The 18,010-nt window shown below is 35.2% G+C and overlaps 1 protein-coding gene across 1 annotated transcript in view; it reads left to right on the top strand.

Moving 5' to 3' along the window:
• TNNI3K (TNNI3 interacting kinase) overlaps positions 1 to 18,010 on the top strand; it is a 306,502-nt gene that overhangs the window by 106,352 nt on the left and 182,140 nt on the right. The window contains exons 6-9 of the mRNA XM_045897407.1: positions 5,510 to 5,608; positions 10,170 to 10,308; positions 16,398 to 16,542; positions 16,629 to 16,733. Coding sequence (XP_045753363.1) covers positions 5,510 to 5,608; positions 10,170 to 10,308; positions 16,398 to 16,542; positions 16,629 to 16,733 — 488 coding nt within the window. The remainder of the gene's footprint in view (positions 1 to 5,509; positions 5,609 to 10,169; positions 10,309 to 16,397; positions 16,543 to 16,628; positions 16,734 to 18,010) is intronic.

Genomic DNA, 18,010 nt, shown 5'->3' with positions numbered 1-18,010 from the left:
TAATGGAAAGATTAAGTTGTGAGGATAAATAGTATAAGTATCCAGAGAAAGAAATTATAAGTATGGTGAAGTATTTGTAGGAACTTCTTATGAAGAACATGAGCTTGACCTTGAGACTGGTTATATGTCAGGCAGAGAAAGAGAAGGGAGGCTTTCTAGGAAGAAAGAGCAGAATGTATAAATATATGTTTAAATACAACCTGAAAATTGAAGACGCTCCACTTGGGCCTTTTGATGAGTCAACTGGTAAATGAAAATATCTGTAAAGTGTAATATATATAGTAATTACTACTATCAAAATAAGGAACTCTGATTCATTTTCTATGCTTATAAAACAACTACTTAATGGGAAGCACTTTTTGGTGCTTATCCTTCCGTCAGTAAAAGGTACCTAGTTACCAGACCATATTTGAACACCATTCCTTTAATCATAATAATAATACTGACATATATGTCAGGTATACAAATCTAAGTTTAATACAGTTTATTTCCTTAAAGAGTTTAAAGATTATAAAGATATCCTTTCTGTGATAACCTTCTTTCTACTTTTCAATTTCACTAGTAGTTTTGTTAATGTTTTTGAAGGAAAAAGATCAAAACTATGTATTTTATAAAAAAATCTTAAGACAACAGATTTTATGTCCTGCAAAAATCTTAATGAGATAATGTGTACATGTAAAACTCTAATTTCAGTTCCCGACATGGAGCAGGCGCTGAAGTTTGCTAAAGGTTAATTTAATATATGCAACCAATGGATTGTTGAATACTATATCTGAAACTAATGATGTACTATTTGTTGGCTAATTGAATTTAAAAAATAAAAGATAAATAAAAAAATAAAATAAGTTATCAATAAATGTTTGTTGAATTGAATTATTTAAAATTTCTATCATATAATTGGGTCCTAATTGTTAATGTTTAAATTCACTTATAACTGATGGTGTGTGTGTGTGTGTGTGTGTATAATTTTTGCTAGAAACACAGTCCAATTCAACAATTACTTAGATGCCTAACATATGCTTTGCAAAGTGGCAAATAATTCAGGCTGTGAATTTATGGGGCTTCATGTAGTAGAAAGAATGTGAAATTGCTTTACCGACTCTTTCAGGTTCTGGAGAAGGGAAACATGGATAAAATAATAGATATATGTTCCAGCCTAAATGTTAATACAAGTATATTTGTCTTAGCCACATGAGTCTTATTTGTACATCACAATACATTATATTCCCATAGATTGCTAAGAGATACCTTCTCCATGGTGACTCCAAAAGTAATAAAAATCAATAAATGCGTTCTACTCATATAAATAACATATGACACTATTCAGATAATTCCAATGTACATTGCTCTCAATGGTTAAATATTTCCTTGAATTTTAAAACAAACTAATAAAGCCTACCATTCAATAATGACTCTGTGTGGTTTCATTAAGACTTACATTTTGACAGTTTCTCAGAAGGCCAACAGTTCATAATTAATGAATGTTCAGCCAAAAGATTGACCTTCTGAATGACTGGGTAAGTGCAAATTTAGGAGGAAAAAAGTTTGCTTTGGACCATTTATTGAAGCCTAAGAGCCATTATCTTTTAGGATCAAAGTAAGTTCTGGAACCATGCCTAAGAAATTGGCTCTACATGTTAACATTTGAGAGTCCCTATTACAATAAAAATGCATGCTGTCTACTTTATGCTGTATTTAAAATAAGAGAAATTGTAAAAAAACTTCATTTACTTGAGCATTTGTGACCTTCTATAAAGGTTCCTAAGATTGAACTCCCAGGCATGTGAAGTCTAAGATACCAAGCACTTTATATAAATGGCTCTGATATTCATTTCCAAGCTGAATCTACAGAGCTTCTACTGAAAGTTTCCTCTTATCTGAGTTTGAGTCAGTTAGTTCATTTACTTAAAGATTAGTGTTGGGGCACCTGGATGGCTCAGTTGTTAAGCGTCTGCCTTCAGCTCAGGTCATGATCCCAGGGTCCTGGGATCGAGCCCCACATCAGGCTCCCTGCTTGGCAGGAAGCCTGCTTCTCCCTCTCCCACTCCCCCTGCTTGTGTTCCCTCTCTTGCTGTCTCTCTCTCTCTGTCAAATAAAATCTTTAAAAAAAAAAAAAAGATTAGTGTTAATGAGATCAAGGCCACACGAGGGGCCTAATGGAAAACATTTGAGGTCAAAGGGACCTAGATTTGAATTCCAGTTCTGCTTTTACTAGCTGTAGGAATTCGAACAATTTATCTAGCCTCCTTGAGGCTCAGTTTCTTCACTTTTAAAATGGAAAAGTAGCACTTATCTTTCTGTGTTTTGGGGTGAAACAGCACATTCCAGTTACCATTTATGCACTTACTGCAGGGTCTGACACATAATATGCCCTCAATAAATATTAAATATTAATATTAAATATTAATATTAATAAATATTAATTGTGTTTTTTAATTTTTTGTTTGAAAAAACAACTCACTATACACATTATGTATTCTATGGATCATTAGTTAGCAATACCCAACTATCAGCAAGAGTATTGTTCTGAGAGTGTACAGAGCCTATACACCTGTTTATAATAATATAATAAAAAGATTTATTTATTTTAGAGAGAGAGAGCGCGCGTGCGTGCGCACGTGGCGGGGGGCAGGGGCAGAGGGAGAAGGAGAGAGAGAATCTCAAGCAGACTCCCTGCTGAGCGCAGAGCCCTACCTGGCGCTTGATTTCACAACCCTGAGATCATGACCTGACCCCAAATCAAGAGCGGATGCTTAACTGACTGAGCCACCGAGGTGCCCCAACACCTGTCTATATTTTTAAAACCACCAGAAATTTCAGATGTCCTAACAAGAATTCCTTATCTTTTTTAATCACTAGATTCTATGTCTGAAATTAATATTATACTATATGTTAACTAACTTGGATTTAAAGAAAATCTTGGAGAAAAAAATTTTGAAAATTAAAAACAATTTAAAAATTTTTTTAAATACTGAGTGTATCTTTGACAGAAAGAACATATCCAGCTGCTTTCGATCAATCTAATGAAAATTCACAATCCTTTGATCTTGTATAGGATAGCTAGAAAATGTATATGAGCAAAGGAGTAGCTCTGCCCAAACTTGTTGAAAAGCCCGTAACATTAAACTCAGTCATTCTGTGATCTATAACATATTGTCCCTGATTGTATTTTATCTTCTGATTTTTGTTGAATATTAATCATCAAATCCATCAAAAACATAACTTTGATTATTTTTTCCTGTTATATGTGTATGGAGTTTCTTTGGTAAGAATTTCAAATATCTTGGAACTATAGATGTTGCTTTGTTAGTAGAAGTTTTTTCTCAAAACCATCAAAACTCAGCTTTATTGTGGCTCCAATATCAAAAGTGTGTCTAGCTTTAAATCACAACTTTATTCACAAGCTCTAAAAAGTCCCCTATTTTACGGCTGCTCATTGATAGTGTAAGTATTTATTTAGAACAGTGATTTCATTGGAAAGACAAGAATAAAAATATGAGTGAAGTCACTGTCCAAAATACTAAAATTTGGTATTTCTTATTAATTTTTGTTTCAAAATGGAAGATATTTTCCTGGTAATATGAATCATGGTAAAAATTGTGAAACAGAAATATTTGAAGTTCCCTTATATAGCTATTTGCTATTAATGTTTTGGTATATTTCCTTCCATCCTTTAAAATTATTTTATATACGTACGTATGTATATATATTCATAACTATACATAATATATATAAGAATGCATGTGCTTATTTAACTTAAAGGTATTTCATGGACCCCTTTCCAATTTAATAAAAAAGTGATAGTTTTGAGAACTTATTTAATATTATTTCCACAAAGAACATTACATTTTTCTTTACCATTATAATGTTTCAATAAACGTCTTTGTACTTTAAAAAAAAAAGAATTCCTTATCTTTGTATGACAATCAGTTCTAATGCTGATTGAATAAATTCTGAGACTAAGCATGTAAAACAACACAGTTTTAGCTCAGACATGCTCAATAAATTGTGTGTTGATACATGAATAAATGGATGATTGAATGAATAAACTATTTAAAACTGTGGAGCACTCAGAAACAAAGCTTGAGGCAAGAGACTAAAGATTCCGTGCTGACACTGACTTGCTACATGACTCAGAAATTTCCTACTTCTCATTTTCAACTTCTTCCTTCTCATTTTCAATTTCTTCGTCTTTAAAAAACAGGGGTTTGATATGTAATGTCTGCCCATGGTCCCTCTCCAGTTCTGAAGGGTTATGATTCAAACAGGAAAGGAAACTTGACTGAGGAGGCAATTTGTTTATTGGAATAGAAGAGGTATTGGAGCGTAAGTCCTTTGAGCTTTTAGATCCCATCTTCCTGTTTTCTCTTCTAAGTCTAACAAACTTTTGAAAATTTTCCCAAATGTGTATTATTTGACCACATGAATAATAGACAATGCATTAAAATCCACAATAAAAATGAGCACATCTGAAGGAAATGATTCCAATCGATTTTCCAGAGAAGAGACTTAGAAATAGGTCTTTGGGGAGCGCCTGGGTGGCTCAGTCAGTTAAGCAGCTGCCTTCAGCTCAGGTCATGATCCCGGGGTCCTGGGATCGAGCCCCACATCCAGCTCCCTGCCCAGCGGGGAGCCTGCTTCTCCCTCTCCCTCTGCCTGCCTCTCTGCCTACTTGTTGTCTCTCTGTCAAATAAATGAATAAAATCTTTAAAAAAAAAAAAAAAGAAATAGGTCTTTGGGAGGAGAAGAAATTTGGAAGGGTTAGCAAATTTGTTACAATCTATAATTTTCCATGAAGACAGTTGACCAACAGCACGTTATGTTTTTCAGTTGCTCATTCATTCATTCATTCATTCACTCATCCCTTCATTCATTCAACAAATGCTTATGGAATGATTACTATTTGCATGACAACAGGCCAGGGCAGGATTATAAAGATGAACCTGATGTACTTTGTCCTTAAAGGATTTGTTCTTTAGTATAGATGAAAAGCATGCATATAATTTTTTAAATGTTCTATATGGCATGAAAGGAAGTTATATGAGATTTATGAAGAAGGAAGACAATTTCAGCAAGTCAATTGGCAGTGAAGGGAGGAAAATCAAAGAAATCTTGGAGGAGAAGGTATTTAGCTTGGGTTTAAATATCTGTAGATTGGGCAAGAGATAATTCCTTGCTGAGGAGATGATGTGAACAAAGGCTCAAAGGAGCAGGAAATGGGATGCAGTTTTACTACATAATTGAGTTTATGAAAGAGAGTAATGGGAAATTCATTTAAAAAGAATACTGTCAGATTGAGAAGACGTACGTTTGAAACCCATGCTAAGGGGTTTGGTCTTCATTTTCGAGACAAAAACAAGCGATCAGAGGTTTCAGAGAAGGGAGATGGAAGGAAATTCTTTCAGGATAGTGATTTCTGAAGAAGCATTGTGCATGGTGGTTATAAAATGTATTTTGATAGGCAGATGCCCCAAATCAAGGTCTTAACTGAGCTCTCTTTCTTGTCCAGGCTGCTGACGTCCTGCTGCAACATGGAGCTAATGTCAATGTTCAAGATGCAGTTTTTTTCACTCCATTGCACATTGCAGCATATTATGGACATGAACAGGTAAGTCTGACAAGAGTATTTCCAAAGGCTGGGGGACCTTTCCAGGCTTTTGTTGAACTATATGTCCTAGCCTCAAAGAAAGAATATTTAAGATATCTTTTGAATTATTTTTGCCATATTCTCATCACCTCCACTCATGAGGAGCTTATAGATCCATAGAAATCCTGCATCTGTCAAGTTACTCATTTTTACTGACTGTCTTAGTACCCAAGGGAGGCAGCAGAGTAAGTATACAATCCCAGGAATCAGTGAGTCTGAATTTGAAAGATTCCTAGCTTTGTGACCATATGTAGGTTATATCACCTCCCTGATCTTCAGTTTCTTCATCTGCAAAATAGAGAAAATATTGATAATACCTACCTCATAGGGTTGCTGATATGATGAGATATTAATTTAAAGTGTTTGGCAAATGCTCAATTACTATGATGATGCTAGTGACAGTAACAATAAAACAAATCATGAACACTGTCCCAGCAGGTAAAAAAAAAAAAAAAAAAATGTGTCTTTCAGAAACTTGAGTTTCTTCTTTTCTACTGTCTTTGGATGTGGTAGACTGCAAATATGTTCATATTTTCATTTTTGGAACCTGTGTGTATCCTAAAAGAGACTTTGCAGATGTGATCAAGTTAAGGATCTTGAGTTGGAGAGATTATCCTGGAATTATCTGGGTGGACCTGATGTAATCACAAGGGTCCTTATAATAGGGAGCAGGAAACACATGTGATAGTAGAAGCAAGAAGTTTAAGTGATACAAGAAGGGGTCACAAGCTAAAGAATGCAGGCAATCTACAGAAGCTGAAAAAGTGAGGAAATGAAAGCCTCCAAAGGGAATGCAATCTGCCAACACCTTGATTTTAGTTTTCTAACCTCCAGAACTTTAAGAGAATAATCTGTGCTGTTTTAATCCAATAATCCAATTTACAACAGTGGGAAATTAACACATGGAATAACCTAGATAATTTTTTTAAAAAAATCACCATATGTGCTTTAAATATAATTTGATTTAAATACATAATTATATAACAGGTAATTATTTATAAATTTTATATTCTGTAATAAAGTAATAATATATATAGGATGTTTTAATGTTTACAGTGTGCCTTCATTCAATGAATAGTTTTATTTGACCTTCACGAAAACCTGATGAACTTGGTAAGAATTACCATGTAAGTGATCCCATACTCTGGGACAAGCATTTTATGTGGATTTTTTTTTTTTTTGTAATTTTTCCACAGTCCTAAAATTAGGTATTTGCATCTTCTTGTCAATGATATACATCTCAATGATATATATGAGCTCACTTAGATCAGGTACCAGGCCAGAGTCACACAGCTTGTTAGAAGAGCTGAAATATGTATTCAGGCCTGTCTGATCCCAAAGCCCAAAGTTATTCTGTTGTACCTAGGAGCCTCTTCTTCTTCTATCAGTGAAACAAATCAGAAAGTCCAGGAAATTTGCTTAAATGGTGGGCTGGTTATTCAAGACCAGGTGCTCTAACTCCAAAGTCCATTGATTTTTTAAATTTGTAACAAGTTTATTGAGATAAATTTAAATTGTACAACTCAGTGGTTTTTAGTATATTCAGAGTATACAACCATAACGACAATTAATTGAACAAAGTCATTACCCCCAGAAGGAACCTTGCACACAGTAGCACTTCCAACTTCTTCCCAACCTCTCTCTTCCAGCCTGAGGAAAATACTAATATACTTTCTGTTTCTATAGATTTACCTATTCTGGCGACCTCCTATAAGTAGAGGCATGCAACATATGGTCTTTTGTGACTGACTTCTTTCACTTAGCACAGTGTTCTTAAGTTTCATCAACTTTATAGCATGCATCAGTACCTCCTTGCTTTTTAGTGTGGAATACTACTTTGTTGTATGGATATGCCAGATTTTATTTATTCATTCATCAGTTGATGGATGTTGGATTTTTTTTCCCCACTTTTTGGCTATTATGAATAATGCTGCTTTGAACATTCAAGTTTTTTTATTCAAGTATAATTAACATACACTGTTATGTGACTTTCAGGTGTATGATATAATGATTCAACAATTCTATACATTTCTCAGTGCTCATCAAGATAAGTGTACTCTTAATCCCCTTTATCTATTTCACCCATTCCCCCCCCACCACCTCATGTACAAGTTTTGATATAGACATCTGTTTGCATTTCTCTTGGGTACATCTAGGGGTGGAATTGATGACTTATATGGTAACACTATGTTTAACATCTTATGGAATGGTCAAACTTTTCCAAAGTGGTAGATGCCTAATGAGTTAAAAACCACGGTGTCTACAGAAAAGAAAGCCTATGTGATGTACCTCCTAGGACAAACTAAGTCCATTGATTTTTAACCTTAACATATTGAAAGACAAAATTTTTATGTGCTACTTTTAAACATCGCCATTTAGCTACTCTTAAGAAACTAAATAGAACCAAATAAAACAGAAATACACTTGTAATTGGATAATCAATACTTAACTGTTCTTTTGACATCCTGTTTTCACTCTTCCTCACTTTGTATCTCTAGATCTCTAGTCTTACTCAATTATGGAGTAAAATTATACCTTTTTGTCTTCGTAGAGGTCATGCCATTGTCCTGCCTGACGATTCCAAGTTAAAAATCAAACTTACTTGTGTCTATGTGCTCTTCTAGTCATTGTGCCTTTATTTCTTTGCTGGCTAGCATATGCTTGGACACTCTCAGACCCACGAAGCGTGACCTAGCTAGGAAAGATTTCTCATTTCATTTGATGTGATGCTCAGAGTGCACTGGAGTGTACTAGAGAGCTGGGCACTGAAAATGCTTCAGAAAGCACAGGGTCTAAAAGCCCAGATGATGAAAAATTCCATACTCCTGACTTTAGGCACAGACCAGATGTACACAATGCATGTTATTTGTAGAGTCACCCTCTTTGGTGATTAACCTCCTCACCCACAGAAACATAAAGAGCTTCTATGCATGTTGGGTGGAGAGCTAAATTTGTTTACTTTCCCTGAATATATAGTCACAGTCTTATAAAATTATGCTAAAATGTGGATGGCCTTTTTATGATAAGGGACTCACTTTCGGTGTGCGAAGACAGCACATAAGTAATTTATGGATGCTATTGCCATTTGCTAAAATATGCTGACAGGAGAATGGTACATTCGATATATAAATGTGCTTAATGTTCCATGTTCCTTGCCATTTGTTTATTTACTTATTTTTAAGTGGAAGAGTAGATGTTTTGTACCAAGAGCAATATTTCTTAGCTATATAATAATAGTGCTTAATAGACAATCGATTTCAAAGATAGTTTAAAGCTGTCCATTATAAAGTCACATAACCAGAATTCATGGAGTCTTTGTAAGTGGAAATATCTGCTTAGGCATGCACAGTTCTTGAGACTAACTTTTACTGTTCCAATTTCTTCTGAATTAAGTATTGGTCTGCCCATTAGCCAACAAATAAATGGATAAAATACACATGTTCCACATTGGTGCTACCACTTCTGCTAACATTTATTGAGTGCCAGGCACTTTTCTAAGTGTTTTACATATGATAACTTATTTAATCCTTGTAACAACTCTTTGAAGTGGAGCTATTGTGATTCCCATCTTAATAATGAAGAAACTGAAGTTTTGAAAGGTCAAATAATTTATTAAAGGTGATAAAACCTAACTTCAGAACCCTTATTCTTTACCTACCTTCAATAGTAAATTTCCCCACATCCCACACTGCTAAATTTTGCCTAGAATTTCTATCAAATATGTACCATATTCTAGAGATATTTATTTGCTACCACATAGAAAGCCAAAATAGATTTAGGGTTTGAATTCACTTTTATGCTAACACCTCAGTGGTCAGGTCAGTTGAGGGTTCCTCCCATAACTGTTATTTTGATGGCACAGATTCATTCTAACTTACCTCTTGGGATCATTGTATTGACTTCTGAAATGGCCAGAGGAGACAATGTCAGATTTGGAGAAATTATTTGGAAGGTTATAAGTGAACAGGTAAATAATTTAAAGAAATCTTATAAATTACCTGAAACAATCCCTGGAAGACTCCTAAGTTATTTAATACTTCATCTCTCTCCCTTTGAATGTGGATCTCAGCTAATTGAGGAAGATGCTGTGATCGAGTGCAGCTATTTCCCATTTACCCACAAATCTAGAAGAGAACCCAGAACTCCAGTAGCAAGATGACCATCAGTGACCCGTTATGCATGGAGTTGCTGTGAAAATCAAGAATCAAGTAAACACTGCTGGCTCTGGCCAGAAGAAGACTTTGGAAAAGATGGTTTAGGGAAGATTATGGGTGACTTTAGGGAGGATTATTTATGTACAATGAAGAACTAACCCTGAAATTTCTCCAGTTTTAGACTTCTTGTTAAGTGATATAATAATAAATTCCTTATTGTTTAAGCCAATCAGGTTAGGGTTTTCTGTTATTTTCAGGTAAAAATAATCTAAGAGAACACTTTAATGATACGTCTTCTTCCATATTTTTTAAAGCTTTGCATTATTGTTTGACTTTTGGTACTAATTTCAAATGAATGGATTCTTTAGGTAACCCGCCTTCTTTTGAAATTTGGTGCTGATGTAAATGTAAGTGGTGAAGTTGGAGATAGGCCCCTCCACCTAGCATCTGCAAAAGGATTCTTTAATATTGCAAAACTCTTGATGGAAGAAGGCAGCAAAGCAGATGGTAAGATTATATATTTAGAAGACATTTGCTTTTTTTTACTTTGTGTATTTTTTATTTGCACTTTCTTTTTTATTAGAGAATAATCTTGAAGCTGATTAATTGCATATGCTAATTTGTTCCACAAATTATAATTTTTATTTTAATGTAATAAATCTATATGTTAATCATTTTATGTACATTTTAGTTCAACTCTTAATATATTAGATGCTTCGATAAAATTAAGGGGTTTTCTTAGATAAATTATTCTCATTTTGTTATTTTTCACTAATGTTTTTTTAATTGAGGTAAAATTTGCATACAGCAAAATTCTCAAATCTAAAGTAAATGTTGACTTAAGTGAATATTTACTATCCATGCAAAACCACCCAGATCGAGATATAGAATATTTTCATATGGAAAGTTGAACTCTGGAAAGCTCCCTTGTTCCCTCTTCTCAGTAAATTGCTTTAACCACAAAAGGTAATCAATATTCTGGCTTCTATTGCCATAGGTTAATTTTTTCTGCTCTTGGAGTTCAGTACAATTTGGGACTGCCTTCTTTTGATTGACAGTATTATTTTAACTTTTATCCATGTTGTTGCATGAATCATAGTTTGTCTTTTTTATTGTTAAAGTTGTATGATTATTCCACAATTTGTTTATCCATTATCCTCCTAATGGATGCTTGAATGTTCCTAATTTGGCTTTTATGAATGTAGATGCCGGAAACATTCTTATTCAATTTTTGGAGATGTGTGTGTGTGTGTGTGTGTGTGTAGATTTGCTGTATGCATACGTTTAACTTTTTAGGAAATTAAAAACAGTTTTCCTAAGTGTTTGTACTATTTTTACTCCCACAACAATATATAAGAGTTCCAGTCCCTCCCCGTATCCTCCCCAATATTTAATGTTACTATTATTTTTGGTGAAACAGCATTACAGTGTGATCAGGCCAGGGGAAAAAATCTTTAGCACATACAGAAAGATTTTAGGATATGGTTAATAGAATAGAATTTCCCACAACTTTTAATTTTCTTAATTATAAGATGAATTTTGGAAAATTGATTAAAAGTAGAATGTTGAAAAAAGTTTTCTTTCTCTTTCTTTTTCTCTTCCTTACAAACTTTATTTTCTGACACAAATTCCCTCAGAGTTACATCTTATCATTAAATTCTCTCAGGCACATCCAACATTCTTCCATTGACCCCCAAGAGACCTAATTAAAAGCCCAGCTATAAGAGCTACTTGCCTTTGCAGCAGAAACTATGCGCATTTACAAAAGGACAAGGTTGTCAAAGCTCTCGAACTGCCAGTGCCTTGGTCCAAAATTGAGATCAATATTCAGTTAATAAAGCTAATCAATGTTTTCATCTACACATAAGGAAAACATAAAGGTTTCCAGAGACACGTATGGGAAGAGGCTAGGGCAGTTTCCAGTTTCCATGTTGGAAAGAGGGCCATTTTATTTTCTAAAGTTTGAGAAACATAGTTGGTGTCATTTTCTATGAGCCAGTATGCAATAACTAAGATATTTTTTCTATAGCATTATCATAAATAACCTGTGTTGTCAGGATACAAGGAAATGCTGTTCCTTAGACCTTGTTTAAACAGTCTCTTTGATTTTGTTGGTTTAGAATAGGCAAAGATACACCTGTATGAACCACTGAACATATAATTGTGTTTTTGAAACTGCCTCGTTCTTCCAAAGGGTCAGGAACAGCTCACTTTTTTTCCTTTTATTACCGATGCCAACCTCAGCTTTTTATTCCTCTGTGCAACTCCAAAGCTCAGTGGTGTCAAAATGAGTATCATTGATCAGCATGTCTCCAGGATCAAAGTTCTCTTCTACAAAAGGCATTAAAATGTATACTGCACCTGTATTCCCCCTACATGCCAGCATCATATGATATAATTTTCAACCCTTTCTTTCTGATTCACACGAGCACTACATGCTTTCTACTCAATCATTTAAAATATCAAGAGACAGCATGACTCAGATTTTTATGTATTTTTATTTCCTTTTAATGCACACTTGATATTTAAGTCCCTTTTGTACTTCAACCAACTGCAAAGAATAAACCAGAAGATCTGTTGTGCTACTGGACACCGTACTAAATTTAGTATCAGCTAGTTCATTTATTCCAAAGTGTAGCTAAGCCTCCAGATGATTTATTTTAGATCTGGCCCTTGCTTGTGGTAAATGGACATAAGAGGAAGAGTGAATTAATGACCTCAAAGGGGGCACAATTTGAAATCTGGTATTTACAGTATGTTTCCATGGTAACAGAATGTCACAAATGAAAATAAATTCAGCCTACAAAATTAGCCAAAATGTAATTCTGAAAGCAACCTCTTCAGTTCAGCATGTTTGGGAGGTTGACCTATTCAGTCACATATGTTTCACGTCTCTCATCTTCTTCTTTGTACCACATAGGAAAATGAGAAAGGAGAAATGTAATGCTTATTGAATGAGATTGAAAAGGTCAAAATATTGCTGGACTCCATAAGAAGAAAGTAGTGATCGAGCCCTCATAACTTATCATTTTAATAAAGTTAAAAATGGAAAATTTTAAATTCAGAATTTATTAATTTTTTGTCATCTGACTATTAAATGCTACAGTTCCTTTCATATGGAACTGGATATTATATAAAGTCACAAAAATTTCTGAGGCTTGGCCAGGAAGAGGAAGTATTTTATTTCTAAAACGATATCTTGTCAGAGCTATTACACAGATTTGTTAATTGAAAATGTATTTAAGACACACTTGGGAGTTGTTTTAGAAAGCTAATGGGAAGTGCTTACCTTGCTGGGTTACTATGGGAATTTTTACTTTATCTTTAAGATCAATAAGCAGAGATAAGCAAGGGGTAGTATCCATCGACCCACCCATTCACTCAATCTTTCTTTCAAAAGACACTATTAAATGGGGTGCCTGGGTGGCTCAGTCGTTAAGCATCTGCCTTCGGCTCACGTCATGATCCCAGGGTCCTGGAATCGAGCCCAGCATCAGGATCCCTCCTCCGCGGGAAGCCTGCTTCTCCCTTTCCCACTCCCCCTGCTTGTGTTCCCTCTCTCCCTCTGTCACTCTCTATCAAATAAATAAATAAAATCTTAAAAAAAATAAAAGACATTACTGAACACATATGCTCTTCAAAGTAGAGGACTAGGCACTTAATACTTTCCTAATAACGATTTACATCTATTTCTTTGCTTGAAATTCTTTTTTTTTTTTTAAGATTTTATTTATTTATTTGACAGAGAGAGACACAGCGAGAGAGGGAACACAAGCAGGGGGAGTGGGAGAGGGAGAAGCAAGCTTCCTGCTGAGCAGAGAGCCCGATGTGGGGCTTGATCCCAGGACCCTGGGATCAGGACCTGAGCCGAAGGCAGACGCTTAACGACTGAGCCACCCAGGCGCCCCTGCTTGAAATTCTTCTTTATTTAACTCTCAATAAAATGTGAAATTAGAGCAAATAGAATACCATTCTTACATTCAGTTTCCCTCAGATAAGATATAATAACATATACATTTTTTTTGTCACTGCAAATTAATCCAAGACAAAACTAAGTAGATCACAATGGCTGAAGCAGAAATATAGATGTATATATATAAACTCTCTGTCTGATCCAGATCTCTCCTGGCTTGTCCCTTCGGTTGGTATTTATATCTTCTTTGATGAGAAGAACCTCTAGGCCACTGAAGGTAATTCACCAAGTAGATAATCTACTTTGAAGTTTATTGACTTAACTAGAGAAGAATAATTCTGGGTGGGGCCAGGGATGGCCAAAGGAAAACTATGAATTAATGGAAGATTGTGCTGCATTCTGCTTTACAATGTCCCCTCTGGACCTCAAGAACTCTTACGTGACCTCCAGTTGCCCTGGACTCCCTACTGTTCTAAAGCATTGACTCATCTATTGACTTTCCCTGGCTTCCAACAGAATGTGAACAAAGGAGAAGTATCATAAAAAGAAAGATAATCAAAATAACCAGGAACATTCTTCTGAAGGAAGGATGTCCTTCTGAGCCACTCATTAATAAAAAAAGATTCAAAGATTTATTTTTCAATAACGGCCTTGGGAGGAGAAGTTCAGTGACTTTGTTAAAGATTTCCCTTTGGCTTAGATCTTACAGGACAATAAAATAAGAATCATTGTCTACAAATATAACAGCTATAAGGCCTGTGTTCATTAAATGTTAAATGATGATTGTAACAACAGTAGTAATAAACCACTTGCACATTTTTTAAATTAACTATTACCTTCCCTTTCTTTTCCTTCCTATATATCCTTTACTTTTTTTTCTTCAATTCTTTTGATTCTATGGATAATTTTTATTATAGATACATATAAGAATGATAATAAGAGAGTTTGTTAAGCACTGTTATTTTCTATTTTGAATAAAACACCTTGTACAGATTAACAAAGTAATCAAATACAATAAATAGCTATGGAGCAGATGATTCAGTTATTTTAGTTTTAAAAATTGCGCTAAAGCAGATTCAGAATTTAGCAGCTTGGTGTTCCGTTATTATTACTTTTGCCCTGAAATGATTGAATATTCAACTAGATTGCAGGTTATTTGAGGATATAGATTCTATACATTGATAGCATATTGGCCTTAGCACTTAGCAGATTTCTAGGAGGGAAATTAGTGAAAAAGGAGAATAGACACTTTCATTAAATGTCTAATATTGTGGCAAGCATCATGCTAGATACTTTCTGGTCATGATCTCCTTTAATCTTTTCAGCATCCCTACAACAGTACTGTTATTATATCCATCATTATTAATAATAAATCAGTATCTCCAACACTGAGCAAAGTGCTTGGCACACAGTGATCGTTTTATACTTGTTGAGGAATGAGTATTTATCAATTGGGTGTTCTTATCTGCAAGCATTGGAAACTCACTCTTGCTAATTTAAACAGAAAAGGAATATATTAAAGGATATCAGTTAGAGCACAGAATATTCCCCAGGACAGGATGGAAAGCCAGGTTTGGAATTCTCACAGTGAGGAACAATGTCCACAATCACAGCCCAAAAGTAGTCATTCGGAGACACATTGCTGCTGCTAGGTACACATGCCAACCTTTGTGCTTCTGGCACCAAACATGTAGGGCATTGAGTCTGTGACTGGAATCATTACCACTGGAAATTGGATGAAGCTACTCTATTATTGCTACACTGCCAAGATAGATTAGGTTCTGCTTTTTTGTGTCATCAGCTCTGATGTCAGAGTCTGACATAATGTGTTGATTGGAGGAACCCATAGGGCGCTGTTGAGAGTGAAAGGGTCCCTAGGGTGAAGCCTAAACCAGGACATATGGCCACTCTCTGCTGATCCTGTGCCCTCACTGCAAAGGAGGCTTGGAGAGCATTTTTTTTCAGCTCCTATGATTAAACATGGTCTTAGCCTCTAGTCAGTACTCTCAGTATAGGGAATTCCCCAAATGTCCAAAGGGGTTATGAGGCTGGCTGAGCCAAAGAAAGGACAGATGCCCACTATTGAGTGAACAACTGGATGTTAAATAACTGTCTAAGGAAATATAATTAATGAGGTCTGCCTCACTCTAAAGCTTATCTTTTCATTACGTCATGTTGTGTATACTGTAGTATGATAATTCTCAGTTAAGGGTACATCAGAACCTCCTAAATAGTGTTGTAAACATACACAGTGCTAGACCCCACCCTAACCTATTGAACCAAAATCTCTGGGAATGATGCTTTAGCCAGGATCTGTAATTTTTAACATCTTACAGAGGAAAAAAATCAATTTAGAAGGAGATACTTGTGGAAATAAGGCCATGAGGATCTTTTGGATGCTTATGAGTTTCCTAAACTATTCCATTGTGCAAGGTAGATTTGATTAGATGCATTCCATAGAATTTATGGAAGCTAGAAGAAAGCCTGTTTAATGTGGTAATGGACAATAGAACAGAATTATAACTTTTTAAATTGGTTGCACTTAATTTCCTTTATTATTATCATTAATTGGAAATTTCCAAGAGTCTCTCAGGCACTTAGAAAAGTTCCTGACACTACACATGAGAAGGCTGAGACACAAAAGATTCCAGATAACATACTTTTCCTTTCTTGTTGATGACAGTGAATGCTCAGGACAATGAAGACCATGTCCCACTCCATTTCTGTTCTCGCTTTGGACACCATGATATAGTGAAGTACCTGCTCCAGAATGATAGTGAAGTTCAGCCGCATGTTGTTAATATCTATGGAGATACCCCTTTACACCTGTGAGTAACATGTATAGTTCCATGGGTCCTCCAGGTAAACCACATGTACCTTCTTACTATTACCAAAATATTTTCTTTAACTCTAGGGCATGCTATAATGGCAAATTTGATGTCGCCAAGGAAATCATTCAAATATCAGGAACTGAAAGCCTGACTAAAGAAAACATCTTCAGTGAAACAGCCTTTCACAGGTAAAAGAATGTTTAGGTTCAATAGCCACTAAGGGTAGCTGATACTCTTCAGCACCTGAAGTTGTATACATAAAGCAAGAACGGATAGTGGCAGATGTTGCAATCAGAGAGCAAGAGCAGAGGGTGGGCAGAGGACAAGGAGCCCAAGCTAGATGCACAGAAGAAAAGGTAGAGGCAGATGCTTCAGCCAGTACAACAGATGGGGCCAGAGCCAGATGCTGCTTTCCTGGCAGCAGCCGCAAAGACAGGGACTGATGTTGCCAAGGCAACAGGCATATCAACATCTGTAAGCATATTGCTTCTATTCCACTTCACTCTGCAGAAAGCTGCCAAAAGGGGCAGTGCCCATAATCCTCCTCCGACAAGAATCTCATTACCAGAATTCATCAGCATCAAATGTGACACTTTTTTCCTTACCACTTAAACCTTATGTGCAAATGTATCTATCTATCTAAGACATCCATCTGTCAGCCTGTAAAAGCCTAGTCAGGGTGGCCACTGAGATACCTAAGAAGGCATTAACTCCTTTCCAGGAATACATGAGAGTCCTTTACAGTGTGCTCTAGAAAAGGAGGGAAAAGGTTGCTAAAAATTCAGAGCCATAGCTCCCTAAAATACCCAAAAGATAGACAGATGTTTTATAAAATTTGAAACCCTCATTTTTAACAAATGAGTTACTATTTTGCTATAAAAATAAAAACATAGTACTTTGAATTTAGTAAACCTTGAATATAAGATCATTAACCTACACATTATAGATTTCTTGGCTAGCTTGCAACTTCTAAAAAATGTATTTGAGACTAATATGTTATTTACATAGTGTTTGTATTGCACTGGTGACTAATAGAAATGAGAAGACTTTTTCTTTATACTGAATTAATATTAAGCTTGTGCTTCCTGATAAGGCATCAATCTGTCCAATATTGCTTGGATGCTCAGATTTTTCTTATCAGAAAAAAAGATCAGCCAAAAAGGAGTTGAAGAAAGCTACCATTTATGGAGTAGTGAATATATGCCAGATGATTTGCATCCATCATCTCATTTAATCCTTATAACCATTTTATGAAGTGGGGTTTATTATTCTCTTTTACAGATGAGAAAACTGAGGCTCAGAGAAGCTAAATAACTTGCCAAAGAGTCTTATGACTAAGCAATCATGTATTAAATACCTGCCTGATTCCAAATTCTGTGCTTTTTATATATCTTCATGTTCTAGTGCCAAAATATTTTGTCTGTGTTCTACATGCTCTGTAACAGAATAGATGCAAAAACTCTTT

The sequence above is a fragment of the Mirounga angustirostris genome, unplaced genomic scaffold, assembly GCF_029215605.1.
Source record: "Mirounga angustirostris isolate CCGP_5_RB_7025 unplaced genomic scaffold, mMirAng1.0.hap1 SCAF_4, whole genome shotgun sequence".
In the NCBI taxonomy this organism is placed as follows: Eukaryota; Metazoa; Chordata; class Mammalia; order Carnivora; family Phocidae; genus Mirounga; species Mirounga angustirostris.
This window is presented reverse-complemented; position numbering and strand designations above follow the sequence as displayed.